The following is a 24,513-nucleotide window of genomic DNA, read 5'->3' on the forward strand; positions in this document are numbered from 1 at the left end:
CAGACAGACCTGTGTTTGTAGGAAACATGAGGGAAAACCACTCCAAAGAGAGCCACTGAGGCATCAATGACTGATACTCCCAAAGGAAGAGGACCAGGCACAGCTTCACCAGCAGGGATGCGCAAGTAAATGGAAGAGGGGTCATGTTCTAGAGCGCCACTTCCAGAGGCACTGTTTGGCTGGAGCTATAGATCATCAAAACACAAAATATGGTACAGATCAACCTTTCAAACCGTGACATTATACACTGTCCAAACAAATGCTTCATTAGTCAAAAGAGAAAGTATAATGCCAAAAGAGGAGCTTTCAAATAACTCTTATTTAGCAGAGAACCTGTAATTCTGCAGATTATTTTTAGGTTTATTTGGCACTGTGTGTGAATACACATGCAGATTGGTGCAAATGTCTTCATTATTTCAAGGACCAAGAGTAAAATCTATCTTCTTAATTCACATTGAAGGGTGTTGTCTGTGCTCATTCATGTAATTACTAGTACTGCATGAAGTCCAATGACTTAACTCCATGAATTGCATGAGAAGCGTACTGATAAACCAATTCTCACACAATTTCTGCCTGGAAATATGAGGAGAACACATGCCAATGATTACAGTGCTATATGTTTTAGTATGGCTCAACTAGTAGCTGTGGTTGGGGAAAGTCACATGGGTACCCCGCCCCCCCGAAAAAGAGGAAATAGTATAAACAGGTTGCTCACCTGTAACTATCTAACTGGAAATGATCCATTACAGTCATAAGAGTGGGTGGCTCCTCAGTTCCTGAAGGACCGACATTTGGATGCAATCATTGTATGGAAACAGACCACAGTACAATAAGGTAAGTCGCCTGACGTATTCTTGTAAACATACTTTTTGTCACTTCGCATACTGCAGCGGGGTCGACAGGAAGGTCTTAAGATTGCAACAGATCACTTCAAGATCAATAGTTACAGGTGAGCAACCTGTCTATCTGGATTGTGATCCATTGCACTCATAAAAATGGGTGACTAATGAGGTGTCAGTCTGGAGGAAGGTGTAGTATGCTAAGGTAAGACCCTTTCTAGCACATCCCTCCCGAAGTTGGCCTGAGCTGCAGAACAAAGGCCCAATGCGTAATGCTTCGCAAAGGTATGCTCAGAGGACCAGGATGCTGCTGTGCAGATGTCTTTGAGCTTAATGCCAGCCATATGGGTAGCAGAAGTAGCATAAGCCCTGGTAGAATGAGCCCATATGATCCTTGGGGGCTCTACTTTCTGGTGCTTTTATGCCAGGAAAATAGATTCCACAATCTAGTGGGATAGTGTCTGTCTAGAAATTTGGAAACCTTTCACCTTGCCCTTGTAGCTGACAAAAAGGCATTTTATTTTCCTATAAGGTTTGGTCAACTACAAGTAGAAGAGGAGTGTATGCCTTATGTCCAAGGAATGCAGTGAACCCTCAAGCACTGTCATGGAATTCCTGAAGAAGGTAGGTAAGACAATGCCACTGTTAATATGAACGTCTGTAATCACTTTAGGCCTAAACTCAGGGTCCAGGTGAAGCACTACCTTATCCTCATGGAATTTAGTGTAGGAGACATCAATACGAAGGGCATTTAGTTCGCTGATCTGCTGAGCTGATGTTAAGGCTAACAGAAAGGCTGTCTTCAGTGCCACAAGTTTAGGAAGGGTAGTTGCCATGGGTTCAAAAGGGGGCTCTGTTAGAGCAGACAGGACAGGCTCCATTGTTCAGTAGGTTGTTGGATAGGCAGGTAGAGGTTGTTCAGACCTTTTAGGAATCTTTTGGAGCCTGGATATGAGAAAATTGTTGTTCTCATCCGGAATGACGAGCAGAAATAGTGGCAAGATGAACCTTAATGGAAACGCTGGCCAACTTCTGTTGTTTCAGGTTCATGAGGTATAGCTAGACTTGGCAAGAAGTAGCAGAATGAGGCAGAAAGCTGTGCCTCTAAGCATGCAGCCTAAATTGCTCCCACTTGCTCTTGTAGTTGACTCAAGGAGATTTCTTCCTGTCGTTGAGGAGAATATCATTCAAAAGCCTATCCTCCAGGCAGTCGTCAAGGTTTTCAGGCCAGGATGGCGGAGCCTTCTGCCCTCCTGTACCAGGAGATCCTTGCACTGAGGCAGACGCCTGTAGCAACCGTTCGGCAGTCTGAGTGCCTGTTGAAACCATGGCTGCCGGGGCTACCATGGAGCAATCAATATATAATCTGCAGACTCTTGCAGGGTTTTCGCCAGAACTTTGTTCAACAGAGGGTAAGGAGGAAATATGTATAGCAACTTTCAGCCCTAGTTGAATTGGAAGGCATCCCCTCTGGAGTTACGGCCGATGTCGGCCCTCAAGCATATTGGGGGCACTTCTTGTTCATAGACATTGCAAACAAGTTGATTTCTGGGGTCCCCCAGGTCCTGAATAGCAGCTGGAAGTATTGCTGATTGATCTCCCATCCATGTTGCTGTAGAAAAAGTTGTGATCTGCTGAGATGATCCACTAAGGTGATCCACCTTTGATGTAGATCACAGTAAGGGTTATCTGCTGTGCTATGGTCCCATTCCAAATTTGCAGGCTTAGCATGCAAAGGGAGCAGGAGACTGTCCCTCCCTGGCAGTTTAAATAAGCGATTGCTCTAACATTGTCCAGGCTGATTTGGACCACCTTGACCATCAGAGATGGTTGGAAGGACTTGAGTGCCTGGAATACTGCCAGCAGTTCTAAAAAATTGATATGCATCTGGTGCTGGTTCGGAGACCACAGACCCTATGCTCAAAGATCCCCGCAGTGGGCTCCCCAGCCTCGCAGGAAAGCAACCGTCATGACCCAAGCAGACAGTTGAAGCACTTGGAAGGGGACTCTTGACAGCAGAGTGACTTCCTTTGTCCATCATTGGAGTGAAACCAAGATCAGGTAAGGAACTGTCAGCAGCATTTGAGCACTGTCCATATTCGTCTGGAAAACTGACAGAAACCAGAGCTGTAGATGTCTGAGTCGAAGTTTGACATAGTGCACAGTGGAGTTGCATGACACCATGAGGCTCAGCAGCTTTTGTATCTCATGAGCTTTCTGTCTTGGTTGCGCCATCAAAGTGGTTATCAGGGTCTTGATGCGCAAGAAGCGTTCCTCAGGCAGAAATGCCCACTGTGCCTCAGTATCAAGAATGGCCCCTATGCAATCTATGTGCTCACTGGCTGGAGTTTGGACTTTGGCCAATTGACCTGGATGCACAGGTCCTGGAGCAAGCTCAGGACTGTTGAGGCCTGCAAAATTAACTGATCTTTTATTCTTCTTGCCAGGAGCCAGTCATCGATGTAAGGAAAAATTGCTAACCCGCAGCCGGAGGTGTGCTATGATCATGGCCATGCACTTTGAAAACACACTGGGCATTGTTACTAGACCAAATGGGAGGACTGATAGATCTGGTGCCCCACCGGTCTGATATTATGTTGCGCCATGCAAAGGCATGACTTGCCAGCCTCATGTTGGGGGCGGCTAAAATGGAAGGTTCTAGAGAAGTCGATGGTGGGGACTCCTGGACAAGGGGATTCAGTGGATTGACCTCGTGATCAAAGATGTTGCTTCCCCAAGTCAGTAGTCTTCAGGCAGGTGCCCTGTGAGGCTCTGGACTTCTGGTTAAAGTGCTTCCTATTGAAGCGTAGATACTGCTTACGAAAGTCCCTCCTGTCCATCTGCTTGTAGGAGTACTATCTTCTACTGGCAGTATTTAAAGTTTACGGTCTGGGAAGGAGCCGAAAAAGTTTTAGCTGTGAACTTCTATTTTTTGATGGACTCCATGGTGGAGTCTGTGGTTTCACAGAAGAGACCCTTCACATCTAAGGGTAAGTTCTACACATGATTTTTCATATCCGGTTGAAGTGCGGTGGAGCGAAGCCAAGCATGCCTCCATAAAGGAACAGCAGTCACCAAAGTCCAAGATTTGGTTTCCAACAGGTGCTTGGCATTATTCAATTCCTGCCTAGTTATGAGGGTAACTTTGGCCAGAAATTCCTCCGGAGATGGTCAACCTGTTCTTGGAAAAGCTCATCCCAGAGGGAGTGAGCATATTTAGTGAAACAGGCAGTGTAATTCACAATCTTCACTGCCAGGCAGGAGGTAAAGTACACCTTTTCACCCAGGACATCCAACTTTCGTCCCTCTTTGTCCCCTGGAGTGGTATGTCTCCTGCCAGTTTTAGAAGACAAGGCGCAATCCACAACAACAGATTTGGGAGGTGCACACTAAGTCCACACTGATTTAGCAGACTTGGCGATCACAGGCAGCATAGAGAGGTGCACTGGTTGGGTGGTAGTCACCGAATTAAAGAACTTATAGACAGGACCATCCACACCTTGCGTATGCTTCTTTAACTCCAATCCAAGCACGGATGCCATCTCATTAGGAGACATGTTGTCACTTGGCACTATCTTGAGCGGAGGGTCGTCAGGGTGTTCAGAGGAACCTGTGCTAATAGAAGACAAATCAGAATCATAGTCATCTATTAAGATTACGGTGCATGGCCCAGAAGGAGCAGAACCTTTGTTCTTAGGGACCATTTGAGTAGTAGACAAAGTGGTGTCAAGGACCACTGTCTGGGTGGGCTGACTCATGAGAACGAGGCTTAGGTATCTCCACAGTCTGTGTGGACATGCAAGTAAACTGAATTGGGTGCTTAGGAATCAAAGCGTTGTCTATTATCAGTGGCATAACCTGGGGCGACATCGAGATCCCATCAGTGGCCGGCGTAGGCAATGGAGTGACCTGGGTTGACATCGAGACCACAGTTGCAGCCAGTTTCACTAATTCCAGTAGCAGCGTCACTTGGGTGGCTATAGGTACCAGTGAAGCCGATAATTGGTGGTGATGGGACTTTCAGAATCTATACTCTTGGTAATCCAATGGAAGTCCAGGGGGGCGCAGCTGTGCCTCCAAAGCATCTCCCCAACCTCCTCCGCACACCAAGCCCTGAGTGGCAACATAGTCCCTTGGGGCTTTCCATGGATGTGGGCTGGAGGTTTGCATTGATTGGAAAGGCTGGAAAGCCAAAGGTGTGGAATGAGTGGAGAGACGGGCCCGAGAAGGTGAAGTTCCTGGAGTTTTCGGTAACGAGAACACTCCTCCTTCCTCCTTGGCGTCAAGACCATGGCTTAGGAATTCATAAAAGGTTGATGCCGATGGAGTGCTTTTAGTTGAATCCAGCATATTCAAGAGACAGTGGGCATCACCAGGTACCAAGCTGGCTTGCAAATCGTCCTCCTTGGCGTCGATGTTGAAAAAGACAGGGGAAGACGAAGGACAAAGAGTTTGCTGCGTACGAAGAGTGGCTGGAGACAGATTGCACTGGCATCGTAGCGGGTAAAAGAGAGCACTCACGGTGTTGAGCAGTCAATACCATGGCCATTACCAGTATTTTGGTGTCGCCATCAAAGTAGGGTGCCAAGTTGTGGGCACGGAAGAGTCAAGCTCCACAACTTCCAGAATCATAGGACAAGACTGAGGAGTCACCAACACTGACTGGAGAGTCGGAGAAGGCGTAGCCCACGAAGTGGCAGGAGTCTCCTCATGCCCAGTCCTGGCACTCTTCTCCTGATGTTTCCTAGGAGGGGGAGTCACTTCAGCATCGGACCCCCAATGTTGAGACTTGTGCCGCTTGTAGTGGGTTGAGTCAGAGGGCGGCTTAGGCACCTTAAACATGTCTAGACGCCGAGGCAGTTCATGTCAAGGTTTTGCACTGCACAGCGGCAATTCCCAACACTGAGCCCAATGGTGTCCTCAGTACTGTACTTGAGGTCGAAGGAATGGGGGCGTCAACCAGAGACTCAAGCATCGGCATGCCAGGGTGCAACACATCATCATAAAGGGCGGCCTGCAAAATGTAGGGCTCTATTTTTCCTGGTTTGGTGAGAGAAAGTAAGACAAATCTTACAAGTAGAGGTGTTATGTTCCTCTCCCAAACAAAGTAGGCAAAGTTCATGGTAGTCTGCTGAGGGGAGTTTGGTACTGCAGCGGAGACAAGGTTTAAAGGTCTTTTTCTTATTCATAGCAGGCAAATACCCAGAATGTTGGGGGTATTCATAGCAGGCAAGTACCCAGAATGTTGGAGGGCAATATGCTAAATCATTGTAAACCGCTTAGAGAGCTTCCAGCTGTAGAGCGGTATATAAATGTAAGTGCTATTGCTATTGCTAAATGATATAACCAGAATACTCAAATAGCGTAGCAGAGAGTCCATTCCAAGTCCAAGCCGAGTTTAGCCATCCAACAATCCAAAGTCGCTACCAAGAAAACCATCCGTCTGTTTAGAATAAAATTTAAAACATCAAGAGAGAGAGTAGTCTGGTTCAGTCCAAGTCAGTGAAAACTGAGCGAATTTCTCTTTGTTTCCACAGAAACTGTTCCAATCCAAGGAGCTCACTGTCTGAGGTGCCAACACAATGGCGGTCAGAAAGGAACTGAGGAGAGAAATGTTAGCCCACTCAAATTAACAAAGTGCACCATGGGCAAGGGGTGGGGCTAAGCACTTTGAGGAGCTAGTAAATTCTGCCCGAATGGTCCCGCACAGATGCAGAAGCCACTCTTATGAGTGCAATGGATCACGATCCAGATCCATCATTCTTAGAGTCTTGAGAGTTCTTAAAAGTGTTGATACCTGATCCTCAATTGATTTATGATCTGTTTCCTGTAACCAAGAGCCAAGAAGAACACTGTCGTCATAATGGCAAAGTGATCTAAGGAGTGATGTCGTAGTATTAGCAGAATTGTCTGTCAAAGTAAATTCTGCTACCAGCTCCCGAAGAAGTGCATTAAATGATCCTAGAGCAAAAACATAGAAAGGAAGAAAAAAAATAGCAAAACATTGCTCTTATACAGCATATTACTCAACAAATATATTAAACAAAAGCAGCTCAAAAACAGAGATCACATGGCAGAGGAAAGCCAGCACCAGTATTATTATTGGGGCAGCATAGCCCACGGTAACCCCACATTCATCTACCTACAGAACTGAAAAAACAGTTCCACATGGCTTGTGCAATTGGATGCCCTGAAACAGTAGATCTGGTCCTCAAAAAACTGAATATGCAGACCTGACCAAAGGCAACATATGGCTTGGCAGAGCTACTCTTAGTGAAGGCATATAGCAAGAAAAAGGAATGGAAGAGAGAATTGTACTGTAGAGCTTCACTGCATTTTCTGCTCAAAAGATAATTTACTGTCTATATTGACACTGTGTAATACATCAATAGGACAACTTACTGTACACTAATAAAATTAACTTGTTAAAAGTACTGCATTTGTATTGTTTTTGTAAAATTAACATGCCACAGCAGTACATTTCGTTATGGGGCAGTATTGCCACACCTCATCACCCGCAACGATCAGCAGTTTAACTGCCCTTTAGAAACATAAAATGACTATTCCTAGACATGCTGCTAATTATTTTTAAAGTAGTAGTAAAATTAAGTAACAAAAAAAAGGTTATATGCTCCATTTCACATATAGAACCAATCGTTAAGAACAAAACAAAGGACATAAAGCAAAGCACTAAGAATGATAGCCAACAACTGAGAGTAACTTACCTTCATAGGTTTTTGGTGGCAACAAAGCCAAAATGTCATAAAGCCTCAGTCGGACCATTGCTGCACTAGCCTTCAGATGAGCTCCATGAGCCTTAATTACAGAAGGGATGCTATAGTGTCAAAAAGGAAAGAAGAGTAAATATCACAAAAACTAGGGAAATGTAATGACATTGTATATGCTGGAATACAATAATTAAAAATACGATTACTCAATTTGGCTTTAACTGTAAAAATAAGTTCTGTAGTGCGCTGTATCCTAAAATCTTAAAATTAGGCCTCCACAACTTGTTACCCACAAAGTAAAATGCAGCCCACCAGCGATACACAGTAGTCTGTCCAGTCCTTGATAATTCCAATTTTCTGTAGTTCCAAGAGGTGTTTTGGTGGATCACCATAAAACAGCTGTTGGACTGCACTGGGCTGCATAGGTCACAAGATGCATAGACTTATCTTAATTACCATCATAAACTCACATTTTCCAATGATGCTGAAAAGTATCCCGCAAAGATCCCTGTCCTAAACCTGCCTATGAACAGAGCATTTCCTCTTGTTTGCAGTGGCAAACATGCCCACACTTGGAACCTCCCACATTCTGAATATCTGCTGCAAATAAATGTGGTTGAGTTCCCACTCATTATGATGGTATTGTTGGACCGTGTGGCTGAGATGGCCAGCCAGCACATTGTCCACTCCCGATATGTATTGGAGCACAGAGAGAGCGCAACACTGTTCCCCCCACTTGTTGAGATACACTGTCGCCGTGGTGTTGTCAAGTTGAAACTGTACTATGTTGCCATGCAGTAGAGGCTTGAATGATTTTGAAGCCATGAACACTGCTAGGAGCTCTACAAAATTCATGTGCAGGCAACTCTGATGTTGAGTCCATACACCTCGCACCTGATGTTTTGCACAATATACTTTCCAACCTGCAAGGGATGCCTCCATAGTCATGATAATCCTTAGAACCCACTGGTCTGATGTTATGTGTTGCCATGCAGGGGCATGGCTTGCCAGTTTGATGGTATTAGCAACTACAAAGCAGGTGGAGTGAGTTTTGGCAGGTTGTTGTTGTGGATGCAGTGGACGATGAAATGGATCAAAGAGACTATTTGGTGGGGTCCTTAGATAGCTTGTTACCCTGACCCTTTGACCCAATTCTTTATTCTTCTGGAAAGGTTTATACAGGCATCTATAATCTCACCTATCTTGCTGTTTATAAGCAGTGTGTTGGTGCCCATAGGGCCGGTAAACATCAGAGAGGAAGAAGTAGTGGCAGCCAAGATGAACGTTTTTGCTGTGTATTTTTATTTTTCTAATGACTCCATGGTGGGTGTCAGCGTTCTCACTGAACAGGCCCTTACTATCAAATGGAAGACCTTCAATATGTTCTTTCATATCCTGGTGGAGATTGGTGAACTTCAGCCAGGCATGTTGTTGAACAGACACTGTAGTCGCCATTGCTCACAATTCTGTTTCTGCCAGATGCCTTAATGTATTCAACTGCTGTCTAGTGATGGCTGTGGATTTTGTGTAGACACTATATAATGTAGTCATTATATCAGTCTTTAATTCCTCAGGTGTCAAGAATGTGGAATCCTGTAGCAGAGTATCCCACAGATGATGGTTATATTTGGCCATGAAGGCTGCATAGTTTGCAATCCTTATAGCCAAACTGGAAGTGGAATATATCTTTCGACCCCTAAGTCCATCTTCCTTCCCTCTTTACTAGAAGGTATTGTGTGCCATCGTCCTGATTTTGATGAGGACGCACAGGCAATCACTAAAGAGTTCCAGTTCCACTGGAATTTCCTACTTTCATGGCTTTACTCTTAGAACCGGAGGCTGTATAGGTAAAGACACTGGTGATGGAGGCTGTAATGGCAGAGCCAATGATGCACTAGGTGCTACTGGAGGCACTGGATGTTTCATAGGCAAATCAGCTGCATTCGGCTGTGTGGATACTAGCCCAGACTGTGATATAGAGGAGATTAAGTTTCTGAAGCCACAAGTGTGGATGATCTCCCGCTGGTTTATCAAGCCTTGTGCGCTCACATATTGAACTGGTGATCTCCATGTAAGTGGGGCAAAAGAAGTAGACGGGGCTGGTGCCACTGGCGGAGTCGAAGTCTGAACTGGCCTAGAAACCAAAGACTGTTCTGAAGTAAAGCACACAGGCAACATTGATGGTGTTTTTGGTATGGACACTGGAGCTTCTTCAATATCAGGGCCAATGTTGAGCCCACTACTAAGGAAGCCATGAAAAGTCAATCCAGATGAGGTGCTAGTTGTTGAGTCCAGCGTGTTGGCTGTATTCTGATCAAGAGTTGCCTCCTCTCCAAACAGTTGCTCATCTGTCTCAAAATCCCAAATCTCAGCAACTTGAGTTGGTGGTGGTTGTCGTTGATGAGGCGTTCCTTCCTTCTGTGTTGAGGGAGTCTGAACAGGCATCTGAGCCGGAGAAAGTTGGAGCACTTGATGTGGTAGCACCATAGCCAACTGAGTTTGAGGCACATATGTCAACGTCAATGTTGACACAGTGCAGACAAGTGTTTTTGGCATTGATGCCCTCAACATCAATGAAGGCTCGACAGTAACTCTTGACTTTATAGCCCTCGGTGTTGAGTTGTCAATCATTGGTGAGGATTGGCAAGAATCCTGTAAACCCATAGGAGAAGGTGTGCCATCCTTCATCTTAGATTTACTTTCATGCTTCTTATGTGGCGGGGAAGCATGCTCTTCCTCCAAAGAGTGCTTCCTTTTCTTCTCCCTATGGCGATGCCATTCTCTTTAAGAATCTCTTTAGGATGCTTAAACACAGTGTCTATCGATGAAGTTGAGGTTTTAGACTACACGTGCTCAGATCCGGACTGATCCTACGATGTCAAGCCCAACATCGTGCTCAACACTGTGCTCAATGTCAAGGCATAACTTGGTCTTGGCATTGGTGGACAGAGTGCCTTGTCATATAGTGCCGCCTTAGACAAAGAGCCTGATTTTTAAGTGTTTGCTTAGAAAAAGAGCAGCAGATCTTGCAAGCTGCTGGATTATGTTGCTCTCCCAGGCACATTAAGCAAGAGTCATGATAGAGGGCAGTTTGGCATTACACTGCACACAACATTTAAAAGTCTTCTTAACCTCCATATTGGGATAAGTAAATGAGGAGCCCTGAGGCTTCTATGAAGTAGTTTAAAGAAGAACAAAGCCTGATTTTACTAATTTCAAGTCCGTTAAGCAAAAGAATGGTCAAAGATAGTCTGAGTTAGGAAGCTGCCATATACTGAGTCAGACCATTGGTCTATCTAGTTCAGTATTGCCTACACAGACTGGCAGTGACTTCTCCAAGGTTAAAGGCAGGAATCTCTCTCAGTCCTATCTCGGAGAAACCAGGGAGGGAACTTGAAACTTTCTGCTCTTCCCAAAGCTGCTCCATCCCCTGAGGGGAATTTCTTACAGTGCTCACACTTTTAGTCTCCCATTCATATGCAACCAGGCTGGACCCTGCTTAGCTAAGGGGACAAGTCATGCTTGCTACCACAAGACCAGCTCTCCTCCCTAAGTTCAGTTAGGAAATATAAACAAACTTCTTTCTGTAGAACAGTTCTGATACCGAGGAGCCAGTAATGAGGTGTTGACGCTTTGGTAGTCAGAAAGGAATTGAGGAAATGGTGCCTCCAACTGCTATCAATGGAAACAAAGAGCATGTGCAGGGCAGAGTGGGCACAATGAGAAGCTTGCTAATCCATCCATGAGGTCTCTGCACAGTTGAAGAACCCAATCCTTATGAATGCCAACAGATCACGATCCAGATTAAGAACCTCTCCAGCTACTTGGAAAACCTCTTAAAATAAGGACCTCTCTGGCTATATTGAGGACATATAATTTGGAAAGGAGGAACCACTGTAGTACACAGAAAAGCACACTTACTGAGACATCATTGTCATAGCACATTCTATTGGAGTCATCAATTTTCGAATGACATCTTCTGTTAGGAGCTCAGGACAGTGAGCAACAAAACTCCTCATAGCTAATAAAGAAAAATATCTGAGTCAAACTTCAGCTGTGTAAGTGTGCAAGTTTCAACTATCAGCAAGTAATGCAATTCAAATACTGGAAAAGCTATTACTTTCCATACCAAAAGTGATTCAGCTATCAAATTAGCAAGCAAATTAAAAAGTGAAGAATTTCTTAAGATTCAAAAACAAGAGCACTGTAGAGATCAAAAGGACATAATTTTGTACATACTACCCTCAGAGGAAGGAGAGGGCCTCATGCTTAGAGATAAGTTGTTCAAAAGAGAGAAGGAAAGTACAGTAAAATCAAATGTAGATATATATTCAAAAGAACATACACTATAGAAAACAATAAGGCAAGAAAAAAATCCTACATCACCAGTATATCTGACTGGATTGAAACAGTTTTACTACACTATGTGGTGTTCAGTTGAACTCTGGGACCTAAAGAAAAGTACTCTTAGACTATCACACTTCCTGGGTATAAATCCCATGGATTTACTTCTGAATAAAACACACATCAGACAGGGCTGTGCATTTTCTAAAAAGGGTTCCAAAAACATTTTCTGCCCAATCTCAGTGTGGATATTTCAGCATCTCTGTCTTTTCAGCTCAGTGATCAATACCTACTACTGTATCATGAGTTTTCACTATCTACCCAGCCAGGATCCACATCCTTATGGGTCACTGGCACCACTTATTTTTCATTTCTCAATCTTCCAAACAAGCCAAATTCTAATCTATACGTTCTAGTTGTGGTGTTGAAAGTAACTGAACTGAAACAGTATTGGAACCTTCAAGTGATGTCGTCTTACCACAGAGAGCTCCTGCACGTCCTTCCAGAGTTACTTGCCATGTAAAGGAATCTCCACGAGCTTTTTCTGCTTCCAACTCTTTCAGAGAGCGGGGGAACACATTTCGCCATAGAAGCAACATTTTAGGAAGATGGTAACGAACAACTGATGGACCTGACCAAGGAGACAAGTTCCAATGGGTTTTAACAAATCAACAAACTCAATTCAACACTAAATAAAAATAAAAATGCAGTTCTAGTTTTGCACAGACCCTTTAAAAAAACTGATTATTTTTTATTCAATTTTGAATACTGTATTAACCTGAATTGAAGATGAGTCTGAATTTAAGATGACCTCTTAAAGCAGAGGTTACTTACAGGTTATACCTGCATTTATAGCACTAGCAATAGCAATAGCACTTACATTTATATACCACTCTATAGCCGGAGCTCTCTAAGTGGTTTACAATGATCTAGCATATTGCCCCCAACATTCTGGGTACTCATTTTACCGACCTCGGAAGGATGGAAGGCTGAGTCAACCTTGAGCCCCTGGTCAGGATCAAACTTGTAACCTTCTGGTTACAGGGCGGCAGTTTTACCACTGCGCCACCAGGGGCTCTTATTTACTCAAAAGAAACAGGATTCTGAATTTAAGATGACCTCCCGATTAATAATATCAAAAATCTTGGAAAAATCTAGTCTTGGATTCAGGTAAATAAAGTAAGTTTTAACAGAAAGGGAGCCAATAAATGTTTTACATTTATAATTACTTTTTGCACATTTCTCTGCAAGAATAGTAAATAATATTAATGCAATAAACTGTATTTTCCCATTTGATATGCTGCTAAAATAGGACTATTTTTTTAATGAAGACCTATTTATCAGTGTTCAACACCAGGAAGATCTGAATCAATTAAAGCTAATTTAAAGAAATATTCTTTACAACTAATTGTTTTCAGGGCTTCTCTTCATGCTTAGAACAAGTGATATGATCTACCAATCCACATGCATTGTATAGAATAAGGATGCATACATAACAGAACTGTATTTATCTGGATTTAGGGGCAGGGAGAGAGCATGAAAGATTCCGGTATTGTGGCATCTGTAGCAGCTGCTTGAATTTTTTTAAAAAGCAGGAGTCCCACTAGATGTACATAAGTGGTTTTTTAGACTTAAAGCACAACTTCCATTATAATGCTTACAACCTACACAAATCAAAGGACAGGAGATACAAGGAGGAAATTCTGTCTTTTTCTAAACATCTGCTACTTCTGGATATTTTAAAAAGCCAGGAAATTGAGGAGAAGGAGGAAATTATGGTCACATTGTAATCCCGCCTCCCCCTTCAAAAGAGTTCAACACATTTAGACAGATTAATTTTCTGGGAGACACAGTTCAGTGTTTAAGTGCTGGCTGAAAAGTTCTCTTGGAGACAAATATGAGGTTCTGATTTGATTTGTACTAATCTGTAGTGGATATTTAACCACATTAAGGAGTTCTACTGCCAAGGGCAAATCAGATAAGCTTATCAAGAATAAAAGGTCTGTATTACAACCCAGTAATAAAAGCAGCCACTTTACACACCTAAAGTCATTAGAGCACCAAGCAAAAGCCACCCAGCCTGGGTTCTCTGTAAGGACAGTCTGCTGTTTTGTGCAGCGGTTCGTAAGAGATCCTCAGCAATACTAACGACCATCTAAAGAAGGGAAGACATATGAATGAATCTAGTTTGTGTATGAACTAGAACAAAATGTTAAACTGATTTAACACAAAATGCAAGAATAGCTGACATGTCAAACTTTAATTGCTAGGATATGTATCAACTCATTCAAAAGTAAACTTCCATTTTTCTCCTCCATATCTCTGGGACACTAAGGGACACTAACTAAAAGCCTTTTCAGATAAGAAAAATATATGATTTGTTTTCTACAGTGATATACCTTGCCATAAAACACTAAGGCAGATAATACTCTAAAAAATGCCTTGATAATTTATTGACTAAATCAACTTGGGATTTGTGAGTACATTATCTAACTATGCTAGCACAGACTACTTACTTGCTTTACACCTGTCAACACAATAAAACAATTTTGAAATGATAAAAGAAAATCATAGCCATAAAATATTTGCACTGCCAATTATTTGTATTGTATACAGTCACTCAGAAATGCAGCAAACACTACATTACTATTTAAAGAAGAAGAATAAGGTTTTGGCTGTAACCCAAAGAAGCTGCATAAACATTCAAGTGACAGTCGGAAAAGTTTAAAAATAGCTTGCTTTTAAATTGTTTTAAGGTCTTCATTTTGAATCCATATTATGTTGTTGTAAACTGCCCGGAGTCGGAAGTTTGGGATGGTCTACAAATGTGAAAAATAAATAAATTTAAAAGGGTGTGTGCACGCTATAGCAAATACATCAGAAGTTATAGCAGCACGGGCAATTCTTGCCTTTATAGCTTCTTTGAAGCACAGCCTTTATCAATGCTCAAACCGCTAATATTACTTTATGACCACTGTTCCCTATAAGGAGTGTGCCTGTGTGCACGAGCACCAACTTCCAAGCCCCTGTGCAGCAGGTTCTGGCACGTGTGCAGTCTCTGCTGTGCCCTCCACTGCTGGCCAACTGCCTGGCATCCCATTTCCCCCCTTCCCCAGTTGGGAATCATTGTTGCGCTCCCCACCCCCGGCCAGGTCACTGCCATGCCTCCTCCTCCTCCCCCCACCCCGGCCAGGCCTCCTCCTCCAGTTCCGGCTGCAGATCTCGCAGCCAGAGGACGACGGGAGGCAGAGGAGAATGGGAGGGAGGAGGATGGGAGGTGGTGGCGACTCCATCACAGCAGCCCCCCCCCCGGCAGCAGCCCAGACAGAGCCCAGAGAGAGACTGGAGCTGGGGGTAGGTGGGGGGGGGAGGACGGGAGGTGGCCTCAGCTCCCCCCCCCCCGCAGGCAAGGGGGGCATGAAATTTTTTTGCATGCATGGAATTACAAGGGGTTTTGCCTTCTGAATTAATTTACTTCTGGAGTTGATTAAATAGTCCAGGCTCTTTCCCTCAGAAGGCATGCCTTCCCCTAGACTGCTTGCTGGATTCTTGACTGATACTAAAGCATCCAACTGGAAGCAGAGGAAGACACAGTCTGGATAAGACCAAGCACAACCAGGGATTTAGTTAAATGATGGATCAAGGATCTCATTGCAAACATAACTCTTCCTCCAAGATCACTAGGTGCAAACAAAAAAGAATATCCTTCTCTGTGTCAAGGATGTCATAGTTTGTTTCGTTTCTTTGGAAAATTCTGAAAACCTGAAGCACTTATACTGGGAAGCGTAGGTTGCCATTTCAAACATATGGGCCAAGGGAGGCAGATAGTGATCTTGGTGTTCCTTTACTGCATTGCTCACCTCTTCAGAATGTGTTTGCAGATGCAGAATAGCAAGCCAGAAGCTAGTAGAGCTCTAGAAGAAGAACCCAGTACTGTAAATCCAAATTGCTTCTAGAATGGAAACAGTGGGATTTGCCCATCCCTCAGTGATACGTTTGCATTGCAAACATTGTGTTAATTGAAAGCTAAGAAATGAAACACTCATTTGTTTTGCCCTGGGTAGGGTCCACTTCTATTCTCAGGCTTGCAAACTAAAAAAGGCAAGACATACAAGGGAAGGGCAGTGGAGGAGGGAGATGTTTGACAATCGCAGAATGAACTGGAGCATTTCCAGACAGCAGGGAGGAGAGCTGGCCTTGTGGTAGCAAGCATGACTTGTCCCCACAGCTAAGCAGGGTCCACCCTGGTTGCATATGAATGGGAGACTTGATGGGTGAGCACTGCAAGATATTCCCCTCAGGGGATGAAGCCGCTCTGGGAAGAGCAGAAGGTTTCAAGTTCCCTCCCTGGCTTCTCCAAGATAGGGCTGAGAGAGATTCCTGCCTGCAACCTTGGACAAGCCGCTTCCAGTCTGTGAAGACAATATTGAGCTAGATAGACCAATGGTCTGACTCAATATATGGCAGTTTCCTATGTTCCTATGTTCCAGGCTTTACCACAGATTTACTGTGAGTTTGCCCAAAAAAACTGACAGCAAAAGTGGATTTTTTTAACCCAGACATAAATTGGACTACGCTATAAGGTGCAATGAAAACCATGAATCATGTCTGGAGTGCTCCCCGTTAGCTCGCAGGGACTTTGGAGTAAATCTAGCTGATATGTGAACGCACACCCTCCATTCCAGAGGAGAAGTGAACTAAAGGTTCAGTGGGGGTGAATTTTTTTGCTTGCCAATAGCTATTAACTAGTGTGTGTGAGTGAGAGAGAGAGAGTGTGAGTGTGAGAGAGTGTGAGTGTTATGTGCGCACACTGCCTTGATGCTGCCACCCAGAACAAAACTCTTTCCTCTCATTGATTATAAAGATTAGAGGGAACACTGTTTATGGCAGCTGTGTTTCACCCTCCTCCCTCTCCCCACACAAATGAAGATTAAGTGCTCACAATCTCACCTTTCCTTTTGCATGAGGGATACCTAGAGGGCATTGATGTACTCCACCTAGCAAAGCAGCCATTGCAAAACTATAACCACTAACAGCTTCTGGCGAGGTCTTCAGATTATTGAGCCTTTCTGCACATCTATCCAAGAAAGGAGTCAACTGGAAAGGTAAGGCCACAGCTACACAGCGCAAGCACCATGCTGCAGCAAGGCGGGCAGCCATACTTGGATGAAGAAGAACTGAAGTAACAGTCTCTAGCAGCCCTGAAAGCAACACAGAAAACAGTAGAATCCTAAGAAATAGTCACCACAGCATGGGGAAAAGGTGGCAATGGAATATACCACCCAATCTCATGAATTCTACATAATTTATCCTACTTAATAAGTTTATTTTTTAAGTTCTGTTTTTACTTTTCCCTTGAATAAAGGAACAAAACTAGCTTCTCCAGATCCCAAATGTAAGTTCACAGATAGAACTTTGTTGATCATTTAATGAAAATTTATAACTGCTTCATGACAGTATACACAAATAGTCTATATTCCTTATTAGGTGGTCTAATCATTTTGGGTGTATATACGTATTAAAGAAATCCAGAATTGCTTCTTCCACTGAAGTTAGTGGGACTTAAATGGCCTACACTTTTCTGGATTGCACCCTTATAAAGTCTGTAGGATTTTACTACTACGAATATGTATATATTTCTCCTCTTTAGTTGCTACAATTCTCTAGGAGTTCTAGCAGCAATTCTCTAGGAGTTCTAGGAACAATACAGGAGCAAATGGAAATTGATCTCAAGCTGAATGGCTTACCTATAGAAGGTTCCTGTATAAGAGGTGATGCAGTGGCATTCAGGCTCTGAACTAGGCTCCCAAGCTCTTGAAGGGCACAAACCATCACGTGCTGGCTTGCAGCGACATCTGCTGCTCCAGATTTATTTTCAATATTAGTGTCATTCACAACTGCTTCTACCAAAGAGTGGGTGTGGGGAAGAGAAACATTTCTTAATTAAACATTCTGAGTGTGCTAGGCAGGTATGGTTTGGGGCCAAAGTATGCTGGAAAAGGTTCTGATCCACAAAAACAAACTGGGCCAGTGGTGAATCAGCAGGCAGGAATATCTGAGAAGACTGAGTCCTCATGCCTTGTGAGAGTAGTTTATTTATTTATTATCATAGTTTTATACTGCCTGATATGTGCACCTCTAGACAGTGTACAAGTAATTGGATGTGGAAGGCTGAATGCCCACATTCCCCCCACCCCACCCGCCGCCGCCCCGGCTTCTGCTCAGGAGCACATAGAAGGCCATGGAGTATTTTAGATGGGTCAGCAGGAGTAGCTTGACCAATCTGAAAAACATTAGTCTTGGACAAGTAATAAATGACCAAAACAAGGTCATCAATCTCCCAAAACAGACAAAGGTGAGAACTGATGAGTCCACCAAAATTTGGGTGAAAAGGGAAAAGTGATTATTAAGTCAGACTTCAATGTTGATCAAACACAGAGAGTCCACTTTTAATTAGTACAGTAATATGAGATCAAGAAGTGAAAACCAACCCATCAGAATCTCTGAAGAGATTCTGAGTGAGCTTCTTCGGGTATAAATATAGGCCAGTGGTTCTTTCCTTCCTTTCCTGAAAACTAGTCAGCATTCTAGGCCACCTATTAAGAGTGTTTTCTACATCTGCCATTCATTCTTCCTGCAAGATTCCAAGATTGATAGATATAGAATCTATATTTATTTTCTGAATGTAGTGTTGAGGTAGCTTGAGGATTAAATGGGGAATATGCTTTAGTATAGTAAAAGAGTTTAGCAATGAACTTTCAGAATAGTGGTTTAAAGATCTGTATTCTTGAATACAAGAATTCTTTATAGAACTTCCCGGTATATTCATTGCATCTATTTAGTCAATTTGAAAATAAGTACAATGTTATTACTAATTTACTCAAGTTCACTCTCTTACCTACTACCTTCATCTGTTTACCAATAGCCTGGCAGATATCTTTGGCAGCAGCTATCTGTGCCTTCTCTCCCAATAAACTGCCTACAGTTGCTCTGAGGATAAAAGACACACATCTTCGGGAGTATACGGCTTCTACGTGAGTCTGAGTTGCACGAGGATGAGAAACCAGATCCAGTACATGTGACAAGAATGTAGCAAAATTGCGCTCTAGCCACTGACCACCTAGTATTGTGACAAAGACAACATAGGCCTGCAAGTACAAATACATATATTACATATATAAAAAGGAAGAATTTATTCACATTTCTAAAACAGGGTTAAAAAACAGAGGGAAACTTAAATAAGGGTACTTTAATTATCCAATTCACATGAAATTTAAAAGCCAGATTATCTTTATCTATTAGAAGTTGCTGATTTCTAGAAAGCTTCAAGTCATCAATTTAACACACTTTAAATATACATATGTTATGAAATAATTATTTGAGCTCATGTTGCCTAGGCAGATATAAAAGCAAGCTCATATAAACTGTGAAAATAATTGAAGGGTAAAATAAAGTTTGGGGAGTGTGGGATTAAACACACCTGAGTGACTCCAACTCTCACTTCTCGATTGACAGATCCTCCTACTTTTAACATCTCACCACCACTTTTTAAGAATCCAGATCCTCCTCGCAGAAAACCAGTGGCCATGAGTTCTAAGACTTCTTCTAGTGTCGCCCGCTTCACATTCTGACGCATCACTTCAAAGAAAAATATGAGCCTTTTAAAAGTTATTAGTGGGACTCTTATCTGCGATTACCATGGCCAGTCTTGTTACAGTAACAGAGGTGAAATATACTTGGTACAGCTGCCAAAAGCAAAATACATTTGAAGTAATGAGAAGACTTCATTAACATCCAATAGCAGTTCACACAATCAAGAACAGGGCAGGAGAAGCCTCCTTCCCTAGTTCGGGAGCTGTGTATGCCCCCAGTAACTGATAATATGTCCGTTAAAAGCAAGGTCCATGATTGTGTGCTTAGAGCAGCTGGGTCAAGGGACTCCCTCCTACCCAGCAGCTATGTTCAGCTGTTGAATGAGGTAGGACGAAAAGCCCTCTGACCCTGCTGCTGCTCAGCACTTGATCAGGGATGGTGCCTCCAACCTTGTTTTTAACTGACAGACGATCCGTTAAAATATATTAAGATATATATTTACACAAAGAGATTGCACTAATATAAACATTTATTGCTGTGAAATCATAAAGCAAAGGACAATAATTACATGGACAGTTCAAGTACCTGCTGCTTGTTTTGGCATAATTGCGGTAGCCATAACTGTTCCCAGAAGTTTAGATACTGAAACTCGTACACCATAGTTTGAGGTTTCCAGGGCCTTAAAACAAAGAGTTGCTACATTTTCTAATTCCGCTGTCCACATAAACACAGCTTCATTTTGTAGTTCCAGCAGGCACTATAAAAAAGAAAAATTATTCAACACTTTTTGAATACTTATCTTGCTTAATCAGGGCACACATGGGCCTCTTATTTAGTAACCAGTTTGCGCAGGGCTGGGTAGGTTAATCACCTATCTCTTTGCTCAAAGAAGGAGCGAGGCAATGGAATTCTTTAGTGCTATGTGTGCTGGATACTGAGTGGGGGAGCTGAAGGGGAGTGTTGGGCGACTGGGCCTGGCCATGGGGCCTGGGAGAGCACGGAGCTGGGGGTGATTGCTCTGCTCTCCCTGCCCAAAGGACTGTCCTGGAAGAAGGAAACATCTTCAGTACTCCTGTAGCATTCCGTCTTCAGCAAGAATAACTCATTCTGCCCACTGTGTCAGCTTGAATTCCAATACAAAAGGCAAATACCAAGTATCAGAGACATAGGATGCCAGCATAAAGAGTCCCACACTACTTTACACGACTGCCGACATCGTGACTAATAAAGTGCTAGTACTTCATGAGATGCACTAGTGATGTGGACGAATTCCAGACTAAAGCAGCACTGGTGCTCATGGGGTGAGGGGCTGAATTTTGATTACCTCTCCTTCACCCAGAAGTCCTCTGTGTCACCCCAAAATATATATCTCTTGAGGGCTGTGCAATCCTCAGAGGCATATTTTCGGGTGGCACAGATTGCTTCTGGGGGAAGGGGAGATTGTAGAAATTCACTCCAGCTCTCTGCACAGGTGCTGGTGCCAAATTAGTCAATTGTGTCCACAGCACCAGCACATCTCAGCAAGCACTGGTGCTTCATTGAGGTGTGAACTAATTATTCTTTCTCACATGCAGCCATGATTGCTGTGTCAAGCATAGCAGAGCTTATCCCAGATGTAATACCAAAATCAATGTTTAAAGCCTGAAAATACCTATTGAAGCATAATATACCAAAAATTGTTTCTCCATAATTTGCACACACACACACACACACACACACACACACACACACACACACAAACCTACCTTTGCTACTGCACATCGCACAGCCATAGATCTGTCTGTCAGAAGAGATCGAGCATTCTTATAAATATCACGGTGAGAGGAAGCTGCAGCACCACCGAGCCCACTTAGGACTTTCTGTAAACTCATTAATATTTCACTCCGGCCCTGTGACTGCAAATTGCAGTGGGATTTAAAGGGGGTGGGTGGGAAGACAGATAATCAGAGAAAGAAAGAACACAAATCTATTTTAAATTTTGAAGTGTTGTAGGTGTGTTTGTGCAAAAGAAAATCACACTTCCTAATTACCTACAGACACCAAATTTTGCATACACAGTCCTGACACTGAAATTGGCTGAATGAACTATGTTTTACATTGGAATATGCCAAAGACAAAGGTTTTTTGTTTTGTTTTATTTAAGAAGTAGTTCTGGATATAATAATCAGTTTTTAACTATTATTGTTCCCAAAAGATTTTTAACACTCAATAGTCAGTTCAATAATTCAAAAACATCATGCCTAAGAGAAGCAGATGATCTTTCTCAGATTCAAATTTACTACATTTGGTAATTATTCAATAAAATGAATACTGAAATCCTACAGATTCAAAACTGTTCTTTTACTTCCATTTGGCATGAACATTAATAAAAGAACCCTATTAAATATATTTAATTTCTTGAACTTTCCTATGTGTAATCTATGCAAAATGACTTTGCCCAGTCAATGACAGCTTCACCTACTAGTTTATACTTTTATAACTCAAGCCCCTTGAATGGTGGCTTTGTGCAGTGCTGATAATTTCTAGTTATCCAACATGAAGGCCCCAAGTTATGCTCAGGAGTTCTTTTTTCTTTATTAGTGGCAAGTGGGGCATGGATGTCCAAATCTACCCCATTTATCTGGTACAGAGTTCCACTGTGGCTGCTACAGTGCCAACCTCTGCTAGCACCACAACTACAGAAAAGGACAGGACTGGGATGTGTGCATACAGAAGTGACTTAAAGGTTTTGTTGGTGGACTAGGGCAGGAGAAGGAGGTAAAGAGAAGTAGAACAGTAAGGTTTAATTGTATTTAATTTATATCCCATCTTTCTCAGCACAGGAGACTCAAACCAATGCAGAACATTTCATAAATAAGATTATCAAAAAATTAAGTAGCTCATATAAGTTACCTTGCCAGTTTCTATCCAACCACATATTGTGGCGCTTAGTTTTTATAAATCCTTAATGCACTTCTTGCTTGTTAACATCACCCTCTTGCTGATTGTTTTTTTTTAAGTTTTTTAAAGTTGTTGGGGTTTTTTTAGGTTTTTTTAAGTTGTTGTTTTTAAAGTTTAAAGTTTCCTTTTTTTTTTTTTTAAATAAAGGAAATGGTTTTCACAAAATCTCTCTTGAAAACCAGAAGGAGATTGTGGAACACTTTGCACATTTGGTCTGTCAATCAGTTACCTCAGGAGCATGCAGGGCTGCTGGTTGCATCAGACAGAGTCATTCTTTATGCAATCTGCCATACCCACATCAGTGGTGTACATGCTAACTTCACAGTTTTCCTGATAGCAACCTCTTTGTCAATCCATCACCATTAACAGAAAATGAAGAAGGCACATGTATACCACACACAGGGTGCATCTATTAAACACAAACAGTGCCTTCATGCATGTCAAATGAGCTGTGAGTTTGGCAGCTGCTGCGCATGCTCTCAAGACAACTGTGGGAACTGCAGCATAAGTGAACTAAATGAATTGCACAGTCAACTACAGAGAAACTGCCAAAATAAATAGCCAAATTAGTTTCTATCATATCAAGTTTCCCCCCTCAAATAAACTGTAAACTAATGGCAACAGATACAATTTCCAAATATGCACTATATAAATGAAAGACAAAAATTAGCTACTTTCCCCCCCTAAAATATGGTATATGTTCTTGATGGTTTAAAATTTGTTGTGTTGTAGATTGACAACTTCTGCTAGCTAAACATGGAAGAACAACGAATAAAATGTGCAGATATTTTTAGAAGATTGCTTTCACTCACCTCAGCACTTTTCAGAGACTTTAAGAGATTGTTAACGGTTTCTGGAAAAGAACTGCCAAGCATTCTCCCCATTTTTTCATAAAATGCTCCAACACAAGCCACTGCAGTGCTGCAAAAAAGGCAAGATAATCTGTAGCCATTTTTCACATTCAAGTAACTGGGGCCATCAGACCAAAAGCTAAGTATCTCCAGGCAGGGGTAAACAGCTTTATACTTTGGGAGGAATTCAGACAATTCCACGTTGTAATTTTAGCTAGAGATAATTTTAGAAATGAATAGGTAACAACTGAGAATTAGCAGCAATATGGTGACAAGTAAAAAAAAGATGGCAATTAAGTGTAACATCATCTGTAGTTTGGCATTTGACTCTTCTGTAACTTCAAAATGCTGCCCTAAGTAAAATAAAGCACACTAGGAGCTCATGAACAAGTTGTATGAATGTACGGAATTTAATGCAATAAGTACAAGGTTTGCCAACCTGCAGTTCTTAGAAGATGCAACTAAGAATACACCAAAGTAATGTTTTTAATGAGTAGTAAGCATTATAACTCAAGCATATTTTTCTTTCAAACTGTTTTACAGTAATTCAAACTAATTCAAACTTTCCAAACGAAGCCACACATAGAGCACACTGTACTAGTCTAGACACAATGATGCCAAGGCATGTGTTATCATGGCCAGATGATCTGACTTCTCCAGGAATAGGCACAGTTGGAGCACCCTGCACATCTAGGGTCAAAGCTGAATACAGGGTACCACCCAATGTGTCAGTCTGAACTTTTATGAGGAGCGTTACCTCTACAGGAGCAACTTTGTCTTGCTCCAGGCACTGATTCAGAGGTTTAGTAGTTTTCCTAGCATAAGATGGAAAGGAGGAATAGAGCTAGGTGTCATCCACATGCTATCCCAAACCCCCCGATGACTTGCCCCGGTGGTACTCATGGCTTAAGTACCATAAGCCATACTATTCTGGAGAGGCCTCCAGGTCCCTCAGGAGCAGCTTTAGGGTTGAGAACAGTGACTTGCAGTGTATAAGAGGAAATCTGCCTTTCACAAACCAAAGTGCTTTCTGCTCACACACCACCACCTTTGCATTATTTATTCAGAGACTACATAAGAACAGCCCTGCTAGATCAGGCCCAAGCCCTACTAGTCTTAGCATCCCGTTTCACACAGTGGCCCACCAGAAGCCTCTGGGAAGCCAGAGAAAGAGAGGGCATGTGCTCTCTCTTGCTGTTGTTGTTACAGTGAATACTA

General features: G+C 42.6%; 1 protein-coding gene across 4 annotated transcripts in view; it reads right to left on the bottom strand.

Moving 5' to 3' along the window:
- HEATR5B (HEAT repeat containing 5B) overlaps positions 1-24,513 on the bottom strand; it is a 100,592-nt gene that overhangs the window by 65,216 nt on the left and 10,863 nt on the right. For 2 of the 4 annotated variants that reach the window (XM_053303228.1, XM_053303237.1), the window contains exons 4-16: positions 23,257-23,365; positions 21,250-21,399; positions 20,090-20,261; positions 19,392-19,549; positions 18,810-19,059; positions 17,659-17,814; positions 16,862-17,112; positions 13,955-14,066; positions 12,390-12,542; positions 11,489-11,588; positions 7,565-7,674; positions 6,637-6,800; positions 10-185 (exon numbers count right to left, since the gene is read on the bottom strand). In XM_053303228.1, coding sequence (XP_053159203.1) covers positions 10-185; positions 6,637-6,800; positions 7,565-7,674; positions 11,489-11,588; positions 12,390-12,542; positions 13,955-14,066; positions 16,862-17,112; positions 17,659-17,814; positions 18,810-19,059; positions 19,392-19,549; positions 20,090-20,261; positions 21,250-21,399; positions 23,257-23,365 — 2,061 coding nt within the window. The remainder of the gene's footprint in view (positions 1-9; positions 186-6,636; positions 6,801-7,564; positions 7,675-11,488; positions 11,589-12,389; positions 12,543-13,954; positions 14,067-16,861; positions 17,113-17,658; positions 17,815-18,809; positions 19,060-19,391; positions 19,550-20,089; positions 20,262-21,249; positions 21,400-23,256; positions 23,366-24,513) is intronic. The other 2 variants (XM_053303253.1, XM_053303245.1) reach the window with 2 other exon arrangements.

Source organism: Hemicordylus capensis, chromosome 1 (genome assembly GCF_027244095.1).
Source record: "Hemicordylus capensis ecotype Gifberg chromosome 1, rHemCap1.1.pri, whole genome shotgun sequence".
In the NCBI taxonomy this organism is placed as follows: Eukaryota; Metazoa; Chordata; class Lepidosauria; order Squamata; family Cordylidae; genus Hemicordylus; species Hemicordylus capensis.